General features: G+C 36.1%; 1 protein-coding gene across 6 annotated transcripts in view; it reads right to left on the bottom strand.

Moving 5' to 3' along the window:
• Positions 1 to 707: 707 nt before the first annotated feature.
• Positions 708 to 25,777, bottom strand: part of N4BP2 (NEDD4 binding protein 2) — a 73,885-nt gene continuing 48,815 nt past the window's right edge. For all 6 annotated transcript variants that reach the window (XM_042251325.2, XM_042251326.2, XM_060416986.1 and 3 more), the window contains 5 exons: positions 20,061 to 20,199; positions 15,244 to 15,432; positions 14,127 to 14,295; positions 5,782 to 5,905; positions 708 to 4,085 (listed from right to left, as the gene is read on the bottom strand). In XM_042251325.2, coding sequence (XP_042107259.1) covers positions 4,040 to 4,085; positions 5,782 to 5,905; positions 14,127 to 14,295; positions 15,244 to 15,432; positions 20,061 to 20,199 — 667 coding nt within the window. In that variant the 3' untranslated portion in view covers positions 708 to 4,039. The remainder of the gene's footprint in view (positions 4,086 to 5,781; positions 5,906 to 14,126; positions 14,296 to 15,243; positions 15,433 to 20,060; positions 20,200 to 25,777) is intronic.

The raw sequence follows: 25,777 nt of genomic DNA, 5'->3' as shown, positions 1-25,777 counted from the left end.
GTCCAACTCTCACATCCATACATGACTACTGGAAAAACCATAGCTTTGACAAGATGGACCTTTGTTGGCAAAGTAAAGTCTCTGCTTTTAAATACGCTGTCTAGCTTGGTCATAGCTTTTCTTCCAAGAAGCAAGCATCTTTTAATTTCACGGCTGCAGTCACCATCTGCAGTGATTTTGGAGCCCAAAAGAATAAAGCCACTGTTTCCCCATCTATTTGCCATGAAGTGATAGGATAGGATGCCATGATCTTAGTTTTTTGAATGTGGAGTTTTAAGCCAGCGTTTTCATTCTCCTCTTTCACCTTCATCAAGAGGCTCTTTAGTTCTTCTTCTCTTTCTACCATAAGGGTGGTGTGGTGTCATCCTGGAGGAAACTTCTTCATGTCGAGGATGGGGGTGGAGTGGAGTGACAGAAGTCCTCTGTCTGATCCTTTTGTCTGTCCCACTGGTCTTTACTGGTCCCTAAGCCTGTATGCTTTTGCAAATGAAAGTTAGGAACACTCCTTTGGTTTTCCTTTCTGCTGATCAAATCCTTCCCCTGAAGTAATGGAAGAAAGGCCTAACTGCTTGAATGGAGGGGAGGAGGAGGGAAGCGGAGATTGTGACCATGTGAAATATTAAATATTAAGTTACACATAAAAATGTACTTTAATATTTAAACCACTAACCCCACCACACCAAATGAAGGATATCCTCACACTGAGCAGTGGTTAAAGTGTTTTATTAAATTAAGTATGTAATTTGCAAATGGTTTCATAAGAAATTTTAAAAGCAAAGTTATAAAACAGTTTCAATAAAAAAGTACAGTTAACAGCAAAATTACATTTTCTTTATAGTACAAATAAAAGGATTTTGTTTCTAATAGACTGTTTGAAGATCTTATATTCTCCGACTGACAGTTGCAATATTATATTTTAATGAGAAATCTCATGGTTAATTCTCAATCATATGTTAATAAATGGGTTCATCATTTGGACCATTAAAGTCATTTTCTCAACTTTAAGGAAAACAATAAAATTTGTCATCATATAATGTGAAGTTATAAAAAGCTCTTCAGAATGTAGATGTATTCTAGCCTTATTTCTCTAATAAATTTTGCAAAGAGACATTAAGTAACACTGTAAACTTGAATTACATTAAAAATAAGCACCATTTACATACATTCTACCTAAACTTACTTTACGTTTTAAATGACAAGGTTTTTTGGCCACACAAAACATTTAAATCTGTTTTCTTTACCATGTAAATAAAAATAAGCAATATTTAACCACAACACAGAAAAATTATCAAACTTCACCTCAACTGCACAATGAAAAAGCAATTGGAAAAAACAGCACACATTATTTTTGTGTCTTTTTTATACATTTTGTCATTTTCTTAAATTGAGAGCAGTTAAAACATTGTCAGAGCAATTTCCTGAGTTTCAAAGTTTCCAATTTCCAGCTCAGAAACAACCAATCTTGCTATTATACATGTCTTTTTTTCTAAGCATACGAAACACTTGAATTTTAAAAGGACAAAATAAAGGATTGGAAACAATCCAACAGAATTATTTAGCTTTCTCTCCAAAATGTGTTATAATACACCAGACACTTTAAAGTGTTAAGTCGGGGTTTCTACTATACAGTATGTCCCACATTTGAAGGCCTTAGAATTGCAGGCAGTACTGAAACACTAATACACTGAAGAAACCTCAACTTGAAATAATATAGAGATACATGAACAGCCAATAAATGTAAGACAAAATACTTCCATTTCTCATGTTTAAGGAAGGAAATGAACAGACTGAAAATACTGTTAAAAGTTCCCTCTGTCCAACCCCACTTTCCCTGTGGTTTCCATATTAGTGCTCATCTTCCCCTGGGAGACACTGGTAAGAGACTATTGAAAGAATATAATTGTTATTAAAATCTTCCAAAATTACAGACCTGTTGTACTTTTAAAATATTAATAACTTTGCAAAAAGCCATTCTAGTAAGTCATATATTAGCACAAATATACCAAAACATACACAAAAAGTCTGATAAGTCCCATATTATCTTTAGTTTTGACACACAGGATTTAGAAATGAGTAAAAGAGAAAAATTTGATAATCCTCAAACTCTGTTTACCTTTGGCATACAGGATTTAGAAACAGGCAAAACAAGAAAAGAGCCATTATAAAAATTTCTTTCAAAATTACATGTTGCTTAAACTATGCTAGATAGTGGGATAGAAGCCAGTCTGGTACTAAACAACTTTACAAAAACATTTATAATGTTCAAAATGTCTCCATATATTTATGAATGATGATTAAGAAGAAATGCCCTAGATTTACCAAAATAAAGCATAAAATTAGAGTTGGTACAGTTCAAAACATAGGTTCTTTCATTTGATTTCTGCCCACAAAATACCTCACCTCTTGTTCTTTTTGACTGCTCCCATATTAATAATTATAATAACTAATATTGAAGTAAAGTCTAGTTGAAGCACTCAAAAGCGATGTCTTTTTTTAAACTGGCATGAGGAAATATAAAAACACAGAAAATGAGTATGCAGCTGCACACACTCGAATAATCCTAGGTTTTAGTACTGTTATACACATTTCTTAAATCATATCAATTTATACACAGAAAGGTTTTATTTCATTAACAGTTGTAGTTTTATAAGTAGAGTTGTTGAAAGGAATTGTTTTATTTTTAATGTATACAACTCTTCTAGACCTCACAAAAAACATATGCCAAACTGTTGGCATTTTTTTTTAACAAATTACCACAAACAATGTGAATAATACTTCAACACCAGTTACTATTTCTAAGTAACAAACATATATTTTTATGGAAATAAATTCAATGATATGGCTCTTCTTTTACAAGCATGCTTTCATGATATATAAAAACATGTTTCTAAATTTTATTTTCATTAAAATGTCTGTTCTTCTGGGAAATCTTTCAGGAATAGCGCAATCCTAAATCCTATCACCTAGTCCAAATAATTTTTAAGCTTATCAAAAATCAATACAGTTGTTTGCTAAAACTATGTATGTTGAAAATACCCTTCATATCCAAAGTCAGATTTATTTAAGCCAGCGTCTCATATTGGAAAATTATACTTTATCGCACTAAACTTGTGTAAAGGAAGTTATAACCGAAAAGTATACCAACAGGGCTTTTTAAGCTGACCAAGAAAAAAGATATCAGTGAAAGTTTCCTTTCAGAAAGTTGGTTCTTTTTAAAAATAAAGGTAAAAAACTTTTAAATTGTAAGAATTTCTTTTATGATTGTATCAAAAATGTTTTCTATATCTGTTTTAAGTTAATAGGATTTTGACCTACTCTAGTTTAGAAATTACATGCCTCAAATACAAAATATAGCTCTTTAGTACTGTCTTCAATAAATATCATTTACACAGGCAGTGCTATAAGACTCGGAGCAGTTCTAGAAGACAGCAGCACTCCTTCTTTGAAAACTTGTCTGCCTATGGAAGGTATAAAACTGTAACATAATCTCAGACCCCAACTTCACTTCTAGGAAATGTACACACCCAGAAAGAAGGAACAAAAGGTAAGCGATCACAACCTGTAGAGTGTGGCAAAATGATTTTTCGTGTTGTTTTGAAATCAAGAAGCGCTGAAAGGTTTCTGTTAGATCTCCTTTCTTTCTGTACTACTACTACTAGATCTCAAAGCACTTTAAATACCTCTCATTGAAGCCTTTAAGACTTTACGAAACGTCAAACAACAATTAATATAAAGGTAACATTTTCTGTCTGAGAAAGTATCAGAGCATTTCAATCTCTAAAATCACAGCTGATAATTTTCTTAGACATCTGGTAATCAATAAAAATTCTCTTTAATATCTTTAATAGATAACATATTTGGCATTTGATTCAGTAAAAATTAAACTTCTCTATAATTTTGAAAAACATCATGTTTTTCTGTTTATAACTGGACATCACTACTAATAAAACATACATTTACGTAAAATTGACTAAATCACTGCAAATAAAACTAATTTTAAGCTACAAACCTTCACACTTTTTAGTCAAGGATGTTTATTTTACTTTAGCATGACTTTCAAGCACCCTGGTTTAATTTCAGAGAATCTGCAAAAATGAAAAAAGAGTTAAAGATAAAAATTTCAAATTGATTAAGAACTATATCTTGTAACCAATTCTAAGTGCCTATGCTAAACATAATATTCACTATCAAAGCACTCTCCTTTAAGTTAAATCAAGGACTAATATCTTGTGTTCTTTTTAATCTACTGTCAAAATAATACATGACTAAGGCTGGGGATTACTGCTAACAGCAGTTATTACAATTTAAGATTTTTAAAAATTCTCAAGCCTGATTTTGATGTTAATGAATAACAGTAAGCTGTATGAAGGATATGATGATGTCTGAATTACATTCTCTCTCTGCGTTATAAACTACCAAGAAGAAATTTCCATAGGTAAGTCTGATTTATCAGAACATGAAACTCCCTCAGTGTGAAAATTTAATTTAAAGAAACACCATCAGTCTCTAAAATAGACGATTAATTCCAATATGATAATGTTCTAGCCTATTTCTTTTGTAAAAGTAACCCTAAAATGTCAGCTGTTTTCATGCTCAGAATTAATGCGACCACTTTCTATAACATAGCCAACATTTTATCACATGACAAACAAAACAGGCTGTAATAACTGAAACTAGAAGTAAGGGAAGAGGGTACTGGGATTCCTCAGGGAAGCTATCCATCAACAAAATCTTTCTTCTTGAACTTTTCTTGCCATTGGTGTTACTGAATAATAATCACTTAATGAAAAAGGATATTTCATATTTGCCAGCTAAGACTAATAGTGGCACTTAATTTATGAAGATGTATAAATTCATAAGTGACTAGAGATTTCCACTAAAGTTTAAATACATACAAATTATAACCAAATTTTAGCAGGAGCGCCAAATTCTTCCAAAATCCACAAACATGTACTTCTTTTCAAAAGAATTAAACAATAACCTTAGGGTGGGAGGAAAAGGCGATGACAGAGGGTGAGATGGTTGGATGGCATCACCGACTCAATGGACATGAGTTTGAGTAAACTCCGGGAGTTGGTGATGGACAGGGAGGCCTGGTGTACTGCAGTCCATGGGGTCGCAAAGACTCCGACACAACTAAGCGACTGAACTGAACTAAACTGATGATATGTATAATTTAACTATCTTGAATAACATAAAAAAAGAATATACTTATTTTCTTTTAAATTTTAAATCTATGATAGACATAGTTTTTTTCAAATGATTACTTCAACAACAAACAATTTTTCTTTCATTTCTGGTTTACTGCTGCTGCTGCTGCTGCTGCTGCTGCTAAGTCACTTCAGTCGTGTCTGACTCTGTGCGACCCCATAGACGGCCTCCTACCAGGCTCCTCTGTCCCTGGGATTCTCCAGGCAAGAACCTGGAGTGGGTTGCCATTTCCTTCTCCAATGCATGAAAGTGAAAAGTGAAAGTGAAGTCACTCAGTAATGTCCAACTCTTAGTGACCTCATGGACTGCAGCCTACCAGGCTCCTCCGTCCACAGGATTTTCCAGGCAAGAGTACTGGAGTGGAGTGCCATTGCCTTCTCCATTCTAGTTTACTAGACATCATAAATCCAGGAGGGATGTTACATATCATAATTTAATCATGAATTTGTGGCTAAAATCAGATGGTTAAATTTAGTAAACTATCTTAACAAATTGTTCTGAGCATATTATTAGTGTATACTATCTGCATATGGGCAACTGCCATTATCGATAACAGAAATCTATACTCACCTAAAGTTATGGCTTGTGAGGTATTTAATGACGGCTGGTTTGATGCGAGCAACTCCTCCCTGGCTGTGGTTTCCTCTCCCCGTTATCACAGAGAGATAGGGCTTACCACCATTCTGCTTAAATTCTGTTACAACAGAAATTGGAACAGTTAAAATTTATCTATCTTACATTCGCAACGGAAAACAAACCTTTACTCAAACACATATGAAATTGTTTTCATGAGGATTTAAAGATTTATTACTTCAAAAAGTCCTACACTGATGTTTTTAAATGTATGTTTCATCTATACTTTTAAGTATAGAAGCTTCATAGCAATTGATCCACCTAAAGACTTGAGTGGAACTTCTCCTGTGGGGAGAGAGACATGCATGTGCTACCAGAATTTCTCTCTGAAATAATGATGACAACAATAATATTAATGATACACACATGGATTCAGGCATCACTTTAAGTGGCTTATATTTATTAACTAAGAATCTTTATAACAACTCTACTAAATACTCTGAAGCCAGACAGCTTTGATCTTTATTATAAGCGGCTCTGCCACTGACTGTGTATTGGGACCATGGACAAGTTTCTTAGCCTATCTGTGCCTATTTTCTTGTCAGTAAGATGGGGTATGAGGCAACTGCTTTATAGGCTATAACTCTCAGGAATAGCCATTAGCAAACCCACTAATTATAGCATGGACTGCAGTCTTACTGTTAAAGATAATCAATTATTAACTTAAGAAAGTCTTTCAAATAGATGATTTTAAAATATAGAATGAACCTGAGCCTCTTAAAAGACCATAGCTCCTGCTTTGGAAATGAGCCTGTGAAAATAAAGTATATAAATCTGAAAGTAACAGCTACAATAAAATAGCAACAACAAAAAACCTGTTTATAATATGAATTGATTTCACAATTCAGTAAATATTTGCTCCTCAGTTTCAAATAGCACAAGTTATGACCTTTAGCATAAAATACATATACCCATAAATATTCCATACTCTGTTCATTCAGTTGCCATAAAACTCTGCTGCTGCTGCTGCTAAGTCACTTCAGTCGTGTCTGACTCTGCAACCCCACAGACGGCAGCCCACCAGGCTCCCTCGTCCCTGGGATTCTCCAGGCAAGAACATTGTAGTGGACTGCCATTTCCTTCTCCAATGCATGAAAGTGAAAAGTGAAAGTGAAGTTGCTCAGTCGTGTCCGACTCTTAGTGACCCCATGGACTGCAGCCCACCAGGCTCCTCTGCCCCTGGGATTTTCCAGGCAGGAGCACTGGAGTGGGGCGCCATCGCCTTCTCCGGCCATAAGACTCTAGCAGATCCACAAACATTGTTTTCAAGTCTCATATCTCCAAGGCAATATTTAGTCTGGAATTAAAGTGGACATGTTGCTCTTATATTTATAATTCCTATTTAAACTCATCTAAAGCATTTCTCAGATTTCTTATCATTTCAACTATAAATATTTCAGTACATATTTTAAAAGATAAAGACTCTCTAAAAAAACATAACCACGACGCTTTACTGTCTGAGCCACCAGGAAGAGTCAATCATATCTTATAAAGTTAAAAACAGTTCCTTAAAGTTTCTAGAAATGGCTAAAAATTTCCCCCAATAATCTCAAAAACTGATTTGTTTGAATCAGGGTTGAAACATGTCCACATATTGTATTTGGTTGGTATATTTCATAGGGCATCCCTGGTGGCTCAGATGGTAGAGAATCTGCCTGCAATGCAGGAGACCAGGATTTGATCCCTGGGTATTTGGTTGATATACCTCTTAACTTATAAAAGGTTCTTCTTCCCCCTGTGTGATGGGGTTTTTCAATTTGTTGGAAAAATGAGATTGTTTATCCTAAATATTTACAGTCTGGATTTTGTATCCCCATGGTGTCATCTAACATGTTCCTCTATTGCCTACAAATCTGAACAAAGCAGTTCAGTTCAGTTGCTCAGTCGTGTCCGACTCTTTGCGACCCCGTGAACTGCAACACGCCAGGCCTCCCTGTCCATCACCAAAGCAGTAGTCAGATCTAAAGTCAGATCTATCTGCTTCTAGTTATTTGGGGGCAGAAAGCTTCATGGGTAGTTGTGGTATATATATATTTCAATCAGAAGACACAAAAGGGTCAGATCTCTTTTTTTAATAATTCATCCCTAATTTTGACCATCATCTTTTACAACTACAAGCAATGCAGGACAGAGCCACATATTGTTCCCCTGGACACTTTTCTGTTCAAAAAATACTACCACCTGGTGGTGACCAACCATAATTACAGGTCACCACAGGTAGCGTGCACAGATGGGCTTTGGCTTCCAGAAAGAGTTTGTATCTTGGGTCTGGCCAAGTATAACCTTAAACAAGTTATTTAACTCTTTTATTCTCATATAATTTTTTCTACTGAAATAAAATTCACCTAACATAAAATTCACGATGTTAAAATGTACAATTCAGTGTGTTTTAGTACATTACAATGTTGTGCAACCATCAACATGATCTAATTCCAGAACATTCCATCATCTCAAAAAGAAATTCTGTGCCAGTTAGCAGTCAGTCTCCATCCCTGGCTTTCCAGTCCAAGAAAACAAAAATGAACTTTCTGTTTCTATGGATTCTATTCTAGACAATTTATATAAATGGAAATCATATAGTATGCGGCCCTTGGTGTCTGGCTTCTTTCACACTGCATAATACTTACAAGGTTCATCTGTGTTGCAGCATGTGTCAGCATTTCATTCCTTTCTGTGGCTTAATTATATTCCACTGTGTCGATATTGGAGAAAGCAGTGGCACCCCACTCCAGCAGTCTTGCCTGGAAGATCCCATGGATAGAGGAGCCTGGAAGGCTGCAGTCCATGGGGTCGCTGAGGTCGGACATGACTGAGCGACTTCAATTTTACTTTTCACTTTCACTCTTCACGTTCATGCATTGGGGAAGGAAATGGCAACCCACTCCAGTGTTATTGCCTGGAGAATCCCAGGGATGGGGGAGCCTGGTGGACTGCCATCTATGGGGTCGCACAGAGTCGGACACGACTGAAGTGACTTAGCAGTATCGATATACCACATTTTTTTCCATTCACCAGTGGATAGACATCTGGGTTGTTTCCACCTTTGGGCTATTATAAACATACATAAGTTTCTGTGTGGATGAATTGTGTTTTCAATTCTTTTGTGTACAAGCCTGGGACCAGAACTGCTGGGTCACATGGTAACTCTATGCTTAACCTTTCAAGGAATGTCAACCTTTTCCACAGGTTGCACCATTTAACATTCCCATCAGCAATATATGAGGATTCCAATTCTCTGTATCCTTAGTAACACTTACTATTTTCCACTTTATTAAACTTACTAAGTCATCAGTTTCCTTATCTATAACATGAGAGGAATATCTACTCTTTATTCAGTCACTTACTCAAAAGGTTTTTAAAGTGTTGAATGGAAAGCAGAATATACAATAATGATTCAATAATTATCTCCGATTAAATTATTGGCCAAAAAGATGGGCATTTAATAATCAATTATAGGGGCTTCCCTAGTGGTTCAGTGGTTAGGAATCCACCTGCCAGTGCAGGGGGCCTAGGTTTGATTCCCAGTCAAGAAAGATGCCACATGCCGTGGAGCAACTACGCCCGTGCATCACAGCTACTGAAGTCTGCACACCTAGAGCCTGTGCCCCACAGAAGAGAAGCCACGCCAATGCAAAGACAATGAGAAGCCTGCACACAACAATGAAGAGCAACCCTGACTCGTCGCAACTAGAGAAAGCTCGCATGCACCTATGAAGACTCAGCACAGCCCACAGGCAAAAAGCCAACTAAATAAGAAGCTTTTTATAAATGCTGTGATACACAGGAGTACTAGCAGAAGTTTTTAACAGGCAGCCTAATTTAGTCTGAAAGCGAACAAGCTGAAAGTCAACAAGCGGTAACATAGATAAACATAAGGAAATGGAAGAGCAGCAAAACACAAGACAAGGATAAAGACACAGGGTAGAAAAAACTATGTAGGGATGTGGGGATTTATGCTAAATGAAACATGGCAACCTTATCACAGTGCTAATTATGTAACTAGTCATTCACTATCATCTATTCTACTAGATAGCAAACTCCATGAAGACGGTAATTGTGTGTCTTTTTCACTGCTTTATGTTTCATGTCAAGAATATATAAGATCATCAAGTTTTTATCGAGTAAATGATGTATTCATCCTCTACAGACAAAATATTCCCTTATAATACTTCTATATAGGAATTTTTGTTTTCTCTAGATTAAATAATGTATTTATCTCTTTTAATCTTCGTTGCTGTTTTCTAGATTTTCTCTAAGATTTTCAAAATTATATTTAAAAAACAAGTGGGGGAGGAAAATCCTCTACTCTATCAAAGAATGTCTGCTAATAAACCTTCCTTCCTTGTATGAAGGAATACAAATTATAAAAACACCATTATGGAACCACCAAGAATACACAGAAGAACTGTACAAAAAGGATCTTCACGACACAGATAATTACAATGATGTGATCATTCACCTAGAGCCAGACATCCTAGAATGTGAAGTCAAGTGGGCCTTAGGAAGCATCACTACGAACAAAGCTAGTGGAGGTGATGGAATTCCAGCTGAGCTATTTCAAATCCTGAAAGATGATGCTGTGAAAGTGCTACTACATTCAATATGCCAGCAAATTTGGAACACTCAGCAGTGGCCACAAGACTGGAAAAGGTCAGTTTTCATTCCAATTCCAAAGAAAGGCAATGACAAAGAATGTCCAAACTACCACACAATTGCACTCATCTCACACGCTAGTAAAGTAATGCTCAAAATTCTCCAAGTCAGGCTTCAGCAATATGTGAACCATGAACTTCCAAATATTCAAGCTGGTTTTAGAAAAGGCAGAGGAACCAGAGATCAAATTGCCAACATCCACTGGATCATCAAAAAAGCAAGAGAAATTCCAGAAAAACATCTACTTCTGCTTTATTGACTATGCCAAAGCCTTTGACTGTGTGGATCACAATAAACTGTGGAAAATTCTGAGAGAGATGGGAATACCAGACCACCTGATCTGCCTCTTGAGAAACCTATATGCAGGTCAGGAAGCAACAGCTAGAACTGGACATGGAACAACAGACTGGTTCCAAATAGGAAAAGGAGTATGTCAAGGTTGTATATTGTCACCCTGTTCATTTAACTTATATGCAGAGTACATCACGAGAAACGCTGGGCTGGAGGAAGCACAAGCTGGAATCAAGATTGCCAGGAGAAATATCAATAATCTCAGATATGTAGATGACACCACCCTTATGGCAGAAAGTGAAGAGGAACTAAAGAGCCTCTTGATAAAAGTGAAAGAGGAGAGTGAAAATGTTGGCTTAAAGCTCAACATTCAGAAAACTAATATCATGGCATCTAGTCCCATCACTTCATAGAAAATAGATGGGGAAACAGTGGACACAGTGGCTGACTTTATTTTTCTGGGCTCTAAAATCACTGCGGATGGTGATTGCAGCCATGAAATTAAAAGACGCTTGCTCCTTAGAAGGAAAGTTATGAAAAAAAAAAAAGAAGAAAAGTTATGACCAACCTTGACAGCATATTCAAAAGCAGAGACATTACTTTGCCAACAAAGGTCCGTCTAGCCAAGGCTATGGTTTTTCCAGTGGTCATGTATGGATATGAGAGTTGGACTATAAAGAAGGCTGAGCTTCTTTATAAAAAAGAATTGACTATAGAGAAGAACTGATGCTTTTGAACTGTGATGTTGGAGAAGACTCTTGAGAGTCGCTTGGACTGCAAGGAGATCCAACCAGTCCATCCCAAAGGAGATCAGTCCTGGGTGTTCATTGGAAGGACTGATGCTAAAGCTGAAACTCCAATACTTTGGCCACCTGATGCGAATAGCTGACTCATTTGAAAAGACCCTCATGCTGGGAAAGATTGAGGGCAGGAGGAGAAGGGGACGACATAGGATGAGATGGTTGGATGGCATCACCGACTTGATGGACATGGCTTTGGGTGGACTCTGGGAGTTGGTGATGGACAGGGAGGCCTGGCGTGCTGCGGTTCATGGGGTCGCAAAGAGTTGGACACGACTGAGTGACTGAACTGAACTGATGGAACCACCAATAAAATAACTGATTCAGACAAGGACCATAAATGGATGCTAAAATCGTAAGGCAAAATGAGAACAGCTGTATGAAAACAGTTATTCACACAGTCACAAAGAATCAATCACCAAAATTTGCTAACTGACTACAAAGGGAGAAAAGGTATATTTACAAAGCAAAATCTAATATGATAGAGTTCTATATCTCAGCTAAGAAATCAAACTTAACACCACCAATAAGGGAAAACTGACCATATATGTCTTCTAATGAGTTCACCAAGGATGACCTAACATCACCTATGCAGCATTTTTACCAAGAAAATTTTAAAGCGAATCTAGCCATGAAGAAACAATCAGACAAATTTAAATTGTTCAACAATTTACCGAACGACTGACTTGGAATCTTTAAAAATGTCAATGACATGGAAAACAAAAATTAGACAAAGGAACTACTCTGTATCACAGGAGGCTACTGACTTGGGACCATCAACTAGAACATGGGATGCATGACTGAATCCTGGATTGGGGGTAGAAAATGGCACATAAGACCTTTCCATACAACTAGAAAACACTAAGTATGGCCTGTATATTAGACAACACTTTGTTAACAATGTTAAATGTCTTAAAAGTCATCATGTGTTGTGATTGTGTCAGAAAATGAATTTGTCCTCAAGTGATAAACATGCTGAGGTGTTCAAAAACAAAGCACCACAATCTTTAAAACTTATTCTCAAATGGTTCAGCAGAAAGCTATTTATAGAGAGAGAAAAATGCGGCCAAATGTTGACTGGTCAGTCTACAATTCATTCAACTTCTCTGTGTGTTTTAAATTTTTCAATATAAAAAGCTAAGGAAAAAAGATAGTGAAAAGAGTAGACATATATATTGATATGCAAAATAAAAATGCCCATCAACAGAGAGATGGGCACATTATGACATGGTCACATAATACTATACAGCAGTTATAATTTTTAAAAAAAACAATCCATTAAGATGAGTAGATCTTGAAAACTAGATTGGGTGAAAATAAGGAACTTGGCTGATGATACAGTGTGACTCCATATATGTTGATTTTTTAAAACTCACAAAAGGAACAAATAGACTGATGATGAATGCAAACTGAAGGGTGTTGATTTCCACCAGGAAGGTAAGAGAAAAAAAATAAAGCAGCACATACAGGAAAATGTTACCACTTGTTACTGTATACACATGGGTACAGAGGTGTTCTTATTTTACTCTGCAACCTTTTCAACATGGTCTGCATGATAAAAACATGAATTCTCAACCTTTTATATCAATTATATTTAATCAAGTATTGAACTAATAACACGACTGTGTTGAACTGATAAACTTATATAACATATAGTATACAACTTTCTAAAATATATATAAACGAATTAACCGGAATACAGCTATCAATGACAGAGCAGTATGATGGAACCACAGGGAATAGCTGAGGCATGGATTTTATGTCTCCACAATAAAATAGAAGATAAAAAGAAAGTCAAGTTGAGAATTCAAAATATTCTAGCAGTGGTAAAAGGAGATGATTCCCTACTATTAGTCTGGGTACTACAAAGATTGAATTTTCCTAAGTGCTACCATCTGGTGATGAAAAGGAAACAAGATAATAAACCAACAAGATACTTTAATGTATATGAAGTACATAATACGATTTTAAGAGGCAAGCAGCAGCTTTCCTATTGACCTGCAAAGACTAAACACAAGCAGAAAGGGAGAAGGGCATACCATTATAATGCAAACACTCAGAAATCCTGAATTTATGATAATTCTATAAAAATCCTATTTACTTCTATATTTTATTAAATCCTTATTTACTTCTGTATTTTATTAAATATCTGTTGAGCAACTGACATCTAATAAGTATCTAATAGCTCTAGTAAATGTCTATGAACAAAGATGTGTAATATTACTGAAAGGTCCAGAGAATTCTCAGATTACATCAAGCCCTCCCTTTGAGGCCCAAAAGTTGGTCTGACATATATACATGCCCAGTATAACAAAGGAATACAAACATGACTGAAGCAGGAAAATAAAAATGCTAATGGACAAGGCAGTTAGAATTCTTTCCCAAGGTTTTCTTGAAGAATAAGTCTAATACAAACATCTATCAGTGTGGCACACATATCCTTAGCCTGCACATTCAGACTCCCTTGAATTTGCAAGTTATATCAATATAAACAAAGATATACTTTCTATTGAAATTGTGTAATGACTACAGTCCTACCTTCAGTTTTCTGCTGTAAAACTGTCGTCAAATGTTCTATAGCCTCATCCACATGCAGCCCATGGAGATCTAGAACATTCTGCGGCAATAGGGAGGCATTGACTTTCTCAAATATCTCCACGGCAGCAAGGTGATTAGCTTCTTTCATCTTCTGCTCATGGAGACTACCCTTTAAATATAAACATATCACCAGTGATCACTTTTCATATCTGCTACTTAGTAGGCAATGAGAAAATAAATAGTGCCCCCAGTAAAAAGAAGAAAAAAAAAAGGAAAAATTAATCTAAAATTTTTAATGCAATAGGCTAATATGCAAAAACACACCAAAAATTTAGGTGGATTTCAGTGAACTAATAACATAGTTCTTAAACTACTGGATCGTCATTTCTAACACATTCTCTGATCCAAAAATCATCGAAGAGGGACACAAATAAACAACATCCATCTCAAGAAGGAATCCAGTGGTTTACCTTTTGATAATCCTGAGTCTCAACCCTCTTAACAACTTGAAGTTACCCCTGAAGCCATCCCTTAAGGTCTGCTATTGTTGTTCACTAGGTAATACCAGTTTGATACTTTTTCTGCTCAGTCATAAAAAAGTAAGCTACGTGGAACCACAAGAAAACAAAAAGTCAATCAATCAGGTTTCCTTTAATAATATGCCGAATGGGGTCACAATGAATCGGACATGACTCAAGTGACAGAGCACATGCATGCCAAATGAGCCTAGGCAGAAATTCTACTTCCCTGAAAGATATTAATGTAACTTTCTTTTCCTGACTATGACAAGTGATACCTAACTAAAAATTCAAGCATGACAGAAAGCACACTTTCTCTGTAATCCCACCTGGGAAGGTAAATACTAACATTCCTCTGTGTTTCCTCCATAAAATTTGTAACTGTTTAGAAGTAGTAGTCAATGAGAGAACCCAACCTAAAAGAGATTAGGGACTGTTGGAATTCTCAGACCATACAGTTCTTATGGAATAGGCTACTTTACATCACTTATAGAATATAATCTACATTCCCCAGAATAACTTCATCTAGTCACAGTACGAGTATTACCTCCTTCAAGATTATTCAGACATCATAGATGACAAAGACAAAAAGAACTGACCTGCTGGGCATAAAATGTGGCAACATTTTTCTTCCCCATCCGATAAGCTTCTTTTGCCTTGCTGTAGCATTCCATCCTCTTCTGCTGGTGCAGGAAAGCCTCTGCCCTGTAGTCATCATACTCTGGGTACTCAAAGTCCTGGAAAGATGGTTCACTTGGTGTATCTTCAGTTTCTTTCAATTTCTTTGCCTGTAAGGTGTTACACAATAAGTACAACCCAAAGAAAAGAACACACAATCTTTACCTTCAAAATCTGTACATGAAAACTGGGCTCTACTAATTTCTATCTTTCTTCTTAAAAAAACAGACAATATTTCCCTACCGTCTTCCTAGTAAGTCATGCACTTGTCAACCATCATTAACTTTTTCATACCATTGTAACCACTCTTATCCAAGGAGATGTTAAAAAGTTCTCTAAAACTATTGAAATAAAAAAATCAAGCCAAAAGAGAGAAAATAAAATATTCAAAGAATAACATTCATTTATCTAATGCAATATTTTCCAAATTTTAGTTTGCAAACCCATTCATAGGGTCAGTCCAATCACTGAAGGAAGTAATGGCAAATTTCAATTTATATTTTTAAAAAACCAATCAATAAAATAATTCAATAATATTCTTTTGAAAACAGAAGAGCATGTGGAGTGACCATGCCTGATAGTAGGTAAAAATCATAAGGAGGTTCATAGGGCAATTTCAATCAATTCAACCAACTAGCCACTATGGTGGTGTTGACTTTTTGAGCTTTCTGAAATATGATCAAGTAGCTGTTAGCCATATGGAAACTTAAAGAAACTAAACTAAATAACTCTAATTTAAAACATAAGATCATGAAAATAATTATGCAAATTAGCCTCAACACTAAACCAAATAAAAAAGAATAACATAAATGTATCACCACATTCCTAACTCATTACTAGAGTCAAAAATCTGTAAATATATTTTTATTTTTGCAATCAATACCCACGACTCTCCCTTACCTAAGAATATTCATAGGCCCTACATCCTTATGACATGCTCACTAATAATCATACTACTGTTTAACTATTTCATATTAATGTTTAAATAGTCTATAAGTATATAGCTTGTATCCTGTATAAAACCAAAGATTTTGCAGAGAAGGGATTAAAAAAAAGAAAACACTTTTTATGACCTTTGAAAAGCCATAGTGCCTAATACTACAAATATAAATATTTGCCCTAAAAGTCTCTATTGGTATTTATACTAAAAAATGCAAATCACATTTGGTTCTCTGGGAAGAGACCCTTCATTTCTTATTTTTAAAAAAGAAAAAAAAACAGGGAATTCCCAGACTGTCCAATAGTTAGAAATCTGTGCCTTCACTGACTAGGCCCGGGTTTGATCCCTGTTCATGGAACTAACATCCCACAAGCCATGTGGCAAGGCCCAAAAAAAGAAAGGAAAAAAAAAGGTATATAATGAGAGCTACTCTCATTTTAAAATGAAACCAAACTTTATTTTTATATCCCTTTCATAGTGATATGGTTTACTATAACTTTACTAACTAGGGCCAAGTGAAACATGCTTCCTAAGAATTCACAAGCCTGGTGGGCTGCAGTCCATGGGGTCTCGAAGAGTCGGACATGACTGAGCGACTTCACTTTCACTTTTCACTTTCATGCATTGGAGAAGGAAATGGCAACCCACTCCAGTGTTCTTGCCTGGAGAATCCCAGGGATGGGGGAGCCTGGTGGGCTGCCGTCTAGCAGCAGCAGCAGCATTCTCTTGAAAGCATGATGTACTGTAATATTAAAACCATTTCCAAAGGTAACAAACTTGCAAATTTCATTAACAACTGAAGGGAAAAGGTACTAGTATTAAGAAAACACAGTTTTAGATAAATGTTAGTTTCTTGAACAAAACTGGGAAACCAAAATGCTACCGGGGTCATGATACTCTCTTTTAGTATCTCTGGTCCTTTGAGGTCCTGGGATATCAAAGACAGACTGTTCTGCCCACAAATCTTAACAGCATTTTTATCAGTGTTGTGACATCTGCCTACATTTTTTTGAGAAAGACTAAGTATAACTTATCTCCAGTATACCTTATTCAAATTTATGTTTTGGCCAACATGTACACAACTCACAAACTCTTTCTTGATTCCAACATCTTCTAACCATCTCCCACTTTCAGCAAGCACACTTCCCAATCACTTCCTCTACTGCCATAATGACCAAGAGTGCCTTGCTCTATTATCAGGAGAAAAAGTAATCTTTATTCCCAGTCTGGCACTGAAGGTCTCACCATCATCTTGCACTCTTTGAATCTTGTAACATATTACACCTATGCGTGATGAACACAGGCATCAGTTGTGCCACATACTTCCTGCTCCGTGTACACACTAACAGATAACATACTATTCCTATCCATGACACACACAGCCATCAGTGGTACCACATACTTCCTGCTCCGTGTACATACTACCAGATCACATGAACATCAAAATTACCCAAGTCCTATCAGCTAAATTCTGGTGAAATAGTCAAAGAAAAAAAGGAGCACACAAGTTTATCCATAAGTGGTCTTATCAACAAGTAAAGCAGGATGATTGAGTACTGTTTAAAAAAAAAAGTCTAAAACTAATGCAAGATTAATATATAAAATCAATCGTATTTCTATTTGCAGTGGATAAGCCAAAAATAAAATTAAGAAAACAATTTCATTTACAGTGGCATCAAAAAAATAAAATACCTCAAAATAAATTTAACAAAACTCATGTATAACTTATATTCGAAACTACAACACACTGTTGAATGAACTTAAGAGGAACTAAATAAATTGAAAGGTACTTCCACATTCACAAATTGGAAGAGAGCATTGTTAAGATGGCAATACACCTCAAATTGACCTGCAGACTCAGTACAATCCCCATGAAAATTCCAACTGGCTTCTTTGCAGAAACTGACAAGCTGATCCTAAAAGTCACACAGAAATGCAAGGGGACCAGAATAGCCAAAATAATCTTAGGCAGAAAAAAGAACATAGTTGAAAACTCACATTTCTCAATTTCAAAACTTACTATAAAGTTACAGCAGTCAAGACTATGACTATGGTACAGGCATAATGACAGACATACAAAACAATGGAATGAAACTGAGAGTCTAGTAAAAAATTTACAGTCAATTCATTTCCAACTAGGGTGCTAAGAAAATTCAATGTGGGAAAAATAATCTTTGCAACAAGTGGTACTGTGATAACTGAATATCCATATGCAAAAGAATAAACCTGAACCCCTATCTCACACCACATACAAAGATCTAAATGTAAGCACTAAAACTATAAAAGAATTTAAAACTATAAAACTATAAAACTAAAACTATAAGAAAACTTGGGTGTAAGTTTGATGACTTTGGATTAGGCAATAGTTTCTTAGGTGTGACATGAAAAGTACATCCAACAAAAGAAGTAAATTGAAAAAAAAAAAAGAAGTGAATTGCATGTGATCAATTTTTAAACTTTTGTGCTTCAAAGTACATCAGCAAAAAAGTGAAAAGACAACCCTTGAAATGGGAAGAAGTCTGCAAGTCATATGTCTGAAAAGGGACTTGCATGTAGACTATATAAAAACTCATACAACTAAAGAAATTTTTTTTAATTGTAATGGGCTACGGATATTAATAGACACTTCTTCAAAGAAGATATAATACAAATGGCCAATAAGCACATCAAAAGATGCTCAACATCACCAGCCATCAGGGAAATGCAAATCAAAATCACAATGAGATACCACTTCTATATTAACTATGTCTTTTATTTCTTATATTCTGATGCTTTGACATGAGGCCTTGCTAATCCCTAGAGACAAAGCCCCCACCTTGGGGTTAGTTAATTCCTAGAGATTGGAAACAATTCACTTGCTGGCACACTTTACACATGCAAACCATCCAATCTAGAACCCATACCCACAACCACTTCTATTATGGGCTCTCACTCTCTGGCCACCATTCACATACCCTAATCACTGAAGCCAGGTACCAGAAAACTAGGAACAGTTCCTATGCCCCTGAGTCTGCTGAAATTATTCAAACTAGCCAATCCTGAACCTACTTATCACCCTGTTTTGCCAAGTCTTTCCCACAGAAACCACAAAAAAAGGCTCTTGGGCACATTTCCCCCTTCTCTCCTTGACCCTGGTGCTTCCTCATGGGGCTCTGGGTGGTAGGCCATACCTCTTGCTTCTGTAACTATAATAAACTTCTTCCTTCATGTCATTTCCATACCTGGTGTCTTACCCTACCTGATTAAAACAAATCCCAGGTATCCATCAAACAACTTCAATTCTACTCAGATGGCTTTAATCAAAAAGACAAGATGATTACAAAGTGTCATAGAGGATGCAGAGAAATTCTAACCCTCATACACTGCTGATGGAAACGTAAAAGAATGTAACCATCTGGGGAAAATGCTTGGCAGTTCCTCAAATGGCTAAACGTTTCTGGGCTTCCCAAGTGGCTCTGCCTGCAATCAGGGCGACCCAGGTCTGACACAGTTATACTCTAAGACCCATCATACTGCATTCCATAGTTATTCAATTAAACCTCATACATTTCATGTGTAGCCTACACAAGAAAAGTTACAGAAATTCAAACGTTTGTCATATACAATGACACTGAAGAAAAAATATAATCCGCTATAAATTCATTATTTTGAGCGGATATTATTAACCAAATATGCTATTATTGGTTAAATTTTCAGTCTACAAAAAATGGTGAGAAATAAACATTCATCTAACAAATCAATTATATTTCATACATAATTATTTTTACCATTATTGTAAAACACTAAGAAGCTCTATACCTTTTTCTCCTTAGACTTCTGTGCAGTATGAGAAGTGATGTTCTCATTTTGGTGAACAAATTCTTGTGCTACCACTGTTTTTACAGGGTCTCCTTCAAGAACACAATTTAGAAATTGCACTGTGTGTTCTAATGAATAGCTGTAGAGAGTTAAAGTATAAATATGAGGTCAGTGAATTAAAATAAAAGTTATGTGGAAACATTAACAAAGGCAACCTTTAAAACATCTTAGAAGAATACGAAAAATTGGCTCACTTCTTAGTTTTAAACATCAAAATTAAATGCTCGTTCTGCATCTCAAGACTCAAGAATGAACAGAAAGTGTAAAGTTAAGAGGCTCTCAAAAATTAATTTTTTAAATGAATACCCCAAAGTAACATATTAATAATTAATTCATATTCTTATATTTTATTCCAGGTAGATTTTCCACAACTCTTTCTTTCCTCTTATCACACATACTTAGTCCCCTCTGAATTCACACGTTTCAGTTTCCTTCATACATGAAAAACAGACAATAGATCTTTATGCTAAGATCGTATTCTGTCAAATTTCACATTTTACTTAAACCATGGGGTTCCAGTCAAAGAAATTCTAAGCAGAGATATGGAAAGGAAAAAGTAAAAAACTATCCTACCTCCCAACACTACACCATTTAGGCGTATTTTCATGGTGATACTACATTATGTGGAATATGAAATGCTACAAAAATTGACAAAAGCCTGAAACACATGTTCCCATAACCAAAGAAACTCTTTCCAAAGCAAATTATAAATGATTTTATACTTATTACTTTTCATGATTCTGATCTCTTCCAAAGGCTAGATAATGAAGAGCTGACCACAAAGGACTATTTTTGAAATGCAATACTTATGCAAAATACTGTGATATTTTGCTATTCTTCAATTTATTAAAGCAACCCCTGAAGGGGAATCATTTGGGACTACCAATTCCACTTGAGCACTCTCATCTTACTGCCTAACATATACTCAACAAATAGGAGTTTCTTAGAGGCTAGAAATTGCCAGAAATTGTCCACATCCTAACCAGTCCTTAAAATCACCTAGTTTGCCCACTTTTAGGGCTAGAAGCCAGGCTTCCCTGGTGGCTCAGACAGTAAAGCGTCTGTCTACAATGTGGGAGACCGGGGTTGGGAAGATCCCCTGGAGAAGGAAATGGCAATCCATTCCAGTACTATTGCCTGGGAAATCTCATGGACAGAGGAGCCTGGTAGGCTACAGTCTAGAGGTCGCAAAGAGTTGGACACGACTGAGTGATTTCACTTTCACTTTCAGGGCTAGAAGCCAGTCTCCACCACAGGTGTTGTTAGGAGTATATGGTTCTGGAAGATTACACTGCAGGCATATAATGCAGTAAGTAACTGACTGAACCTTCTCCAAGCCAGGCTTCAGCAATACATGAACCGTGAACTTCCAGATGTTCAAGCTGGTTTTAGATAAGGCAGAGGAACCAGAGATCAAATTGCCAACATCTGCTGGATGACCGAAAAAGCAAGAGAGTTCCAGAAAAAACATCTATTTCTGCTTTACTGACTATGCCAAAGCCTTTGACTGTGTGGATCACAATAAACTGTGGAAAATTCTGAAAGAGACCACCTGACCTGCCTCTTGAGAAACCTATATGCAGGTCAGGAAGCAACAGTTAGAACTGGACATGGAACAACAGACTGGTTCCAAATGGGAAAAGGAGTACGTCAAGGCTGTATACTGTCACCCTGTTCATTTAACTTATATGCAGAGTACATCATGAGAAACGCTGGGCTGGAGGAAGCACAAGCTGGAATCAAGATTGCCAGGAGAGATATCAATAATCTCAGATATGTAGATGACACCACCCTTATGGCAGAAAGTGAAGAGGAACTAAAGAGCCTCTTGATGAAAGTGAAAGAGGAGAGTGAAAAATTTGGCTTAAAGCTCAACATTCAGAAAACAAAGATCATGGCATCTGGTCCCATCACTTCATGGGAAATAGATGGGGAAACAGTGCAAACAGTGTCAGGCTTTATTTTCTTGGGCTCCAGAATCACTGCAGATGGTGACTGCAGCCATGAAATTAAAAGACGCTTACTCCTTGGAAAGAAAGTTATGACCAACCTAGACAGCATATTCAAAAGCAGAGACATTACATAGCCAACAAAGGTCTATCTAGACAAGACTATGGTTTTTCCAGTGGTCATGTATGGATGTGAGAGTTGGACTGTGAAGAAAGCTGAGTGCCGAAGAATTGATGCTTTTGAACTGTGGTGTTGGAGAAGACTCTTGAGAGTCCCATGGCCTGCAAGGAGGTCCAACCAGTCCATCCTACAGGAGATCAGTCCTGGGTGTTCATTGGAAGGACTGATGCTAAAGCTGAAACTCCAATACTTTGGCCACCTCATGCGAAGAGTTGACTCATTGGAAAAGACCCTGATGCTGGGAGGGATTGGGGGCAGAAGGAGAAGGGGATGACAGAGGATGAGGTGGCTGGATGGCATCACCAACTTGATGGATATGAGTCTGAGTGAACTCCGGGAGTTGGTGATGGACAGGGAGGCCTGGCGTGCTGCGATTCATGGGGTCGCAAAGAGTCGGACACGACTGAGCGACTGAACTGAACTGAACCCTTCTTATCAGGGTGAAGCTAACACTACTGCTGAGACAAGTATCCAGCTGTTGGCAGACAAATGGAGGATCACTGAATATCATAATACCTACCCTTGGGACCTGACTGATCAATCATTCTGAGGACTGAAAGGAAGTACTCAGTCCTCTAACCTCACCTGGGACCCACAACTCTGGGTAGTTTCACATCAGACCTTCTTGCCCTAGGTTCCCACAGAAGAGAGTTGCCATATGCTAGCACCAACCCTCCTAACTCCCAATGCCTGGGGTATTTTAACACATAATTCTAAGAAAACAGCTGCTCAGGTAACAAAAATAAATAGAAAATTGGTGGGCTGAAATAATACCACGAAAAACTTCATTCAAGTGACATATTTAGAACTCTGCATACTCAGCAGAGAATATTCTTTTTAAAAAGCACCTTCATGTAATATTTATAACTGATCATGTATTAAACCATAAAGAAAATTTCAAATTCCCAAAAGCAGGACTCTTTCAGGCTGCATTCTTATGCCTCAACACAACACAACAAAATAAACAGTAACCACCACCACCGCTACCATCACCACCAAACTATCAATCCATTTAGAAAATTTCAAACTCTTGGATGAATGAGAAAATCAAACTGAATTAGATTTTTACAGAAAAAAATGAAAGTACTATATATCAAAATCAAAATATCACATATATATATCAAAAACATAAAATAGAGAAAAATTTATACCCTTAAATATATTTGTTATCAAATACTGAAAGGAAACAAACTAACCAAAGAATTGAAGATATGTCAACAAATTTAAAGAGAAAGGAATCAACACAAATAGAAAGCAATTATCAAAAATAAAAGCAAAAATAAATGATTAGAGAATACAAAACAGACTTTGATCAATAAACCAAGAGCTTGCTCTTTAAAAGGGCCATTCTGACAAACAGCAAAAACAAAGAAAACAGAAAAGAAAAACCTTAGGAAAGGAAAGAAGGATATGATCAAATACAAAAGAATAGTTTTAATTATCACAGAATATTATATATAACAATAATAACCCTGAAAATCAAGGTAAAACAAATGGTTTTCTAGAAGACAAACCACCAGAAAAGACTCACAGGAAAAAAAAAAAAAACAGGCAAATATTTGAATAAAGCAATACCCTTAAAAGGTAGTGAAAAGTTCTAAAAGACTTCCCTAAAAAGGCACAACCCCAGAATCTTCAAGGTACCAATTTATTTAAATTTTCCAGAGCAAGTTGCTCAGTCGTGTCTGACTCCGTGACCCCATGAACTGTGTCCCTCTAGATTCCTCTGTCCTCTGGAATTTTCCAGGAAGGAATACTGAAGTGGGTTGCCATTTCCTTCTCCAGGGGATCCTCTTGACCCAGGGACTAAACCTGCGTCTCCCGCATTGCAGCTAGATTCTTTACCATTGAGCCACCAGGAAAGCACTTTTATTAAGCCAAATACCAAATAAAACCCTAAAACCAAATCTGACAAAGACAGCAAAGGAACAGAAAATTACAGACTAATCTCACTTAACAACTGTTGCAAAAAGCTGAAATCAACTCTGATATTGCATTAAAGGAAAAAAACAAAAATATGAGAGAATTTTTATTCTAGAAATTACTGGTGATTGACATGAAATATACTAGTAAACTAAAGAAAAAAATCTGTATTAGATTCTCCAAAGAGTCTAAAAAGGCACCTATTTAAAACAACTCTTGCTAAAATAAAAATTTAAGGAATACATTAAGATCAAAACTATGTATTACTCAAACCAGAAGCATTCCCAACATAGCAAACATCAAAACACACTATTACACTACAATATTGAAAATAAAATTTAGGATCAAATGGCTCAATGGAATCAAAGAGTCAATAAAAGAAAATGTATATTTGAGAATGTGAGAAATATTAGTGGCTATATTTTATATCAGTGTGTAAAGATGATCTATCTACCCAGTTTATCATTCGGAAAAAAATTAAGTTAAATCTCTACTTCATACTAAACACACAAAAATGTTACGTAAATTTTTTAAATTTCACTATTAAAAATACTGAACGATAGTCAAAGATCCTGTGTGCTACAGCTAAGATTTGGTGCAGTCAAATATATAAATTAAGAAAAATAAATTAAGGGCTTCACTGGTGGCTCAGTGGTAGAGTCCACCAGCCAACGCAAGGAGACATGGGTTCGATCCCTGGTCTGGGAGGATCCCACATGCCTCAGAGCAACTAAGCCCATGTGCCACAACTATTGAGCCTGTGCTCTAGAGCCCAAGAATCACAACTACCGAAGACTGTGCTCCACAACAAGAGAAGCCACCGCAATGCGAAGCCTGCATGCCACAAGTAGAGAGCAGTCCCTGTTTGCCACAACTAGAGAAAAGCTTGAGCAGCAACAAAGACACAGGACAGCCAAAAATAAATAAATAAACAAAATTATATATTAAAAAGTTTCTTTTAAAAAAAAGCAAATTTAAAAATAAATACTGGAATAAATATGGAATAAATAAATTCCATAATGTTGGGGTGGGGCAGATTTCTCAAAAAGAGTTAAAACTCCAAACCAATAAGAAAAACAATTTTCTGATAAAACATGAATTAAAAAATGTTTATGACCAATGAGATTTTATCAAGAAAATTTATTATAATCTATATTAACAAAGATAACTACACATAATATACAAAGAATTCTCATAAATGTAGAAAGAAATACAAAGAGCCAAAAGAAGACAGGTAAAAAGAGGCAATTTAATAGAAAAAGAAATCAATGGGAAAAAAGCTCAACCTCACTAATAATAAAAATTTAAGCAACAATGAAATATTTTTCCCACCAGACTGGCAAAAAATTAAAGATTCTTAATGTTCAGGGCAAGTTACACAATCAGTGCATATAAGTAATACGGAAAGCCCTTATAAAAGGAAATTTGGCATTAGCTATAAACATTTTAGTGTATCTACTCTGAATCAGCAATTTCACTTTTAGAAACTAGCTTAGGATAACATTCACCCATGCACACAAAAATGTATGTTCAATGTTGCTCAGTGCAACATGGTTTCCAACTTTTCTTATAGTCAAAAAGCCTGTAAACAGAGCATGTTTAAA

Source organism: Ovis aries, chromosome 6 (assembly GCF_016772045.2).
Source record: "Ovis aries strain OAR_USU_Benz2616 breed Rambouillet chromosome 6, ARS-UI_Ramb_v3.0, whole genome shotgun sequence".
NCBI lineage: Eukaryota > Metazoa > Chordata > Mammalia > Artiodactyla > Bovidae > Ovis > Ovis aries.
Note: the sequence above shows the minus strand (reverse complement) of the source record. Positions and strands in the feature narration are given on the sequence as shown.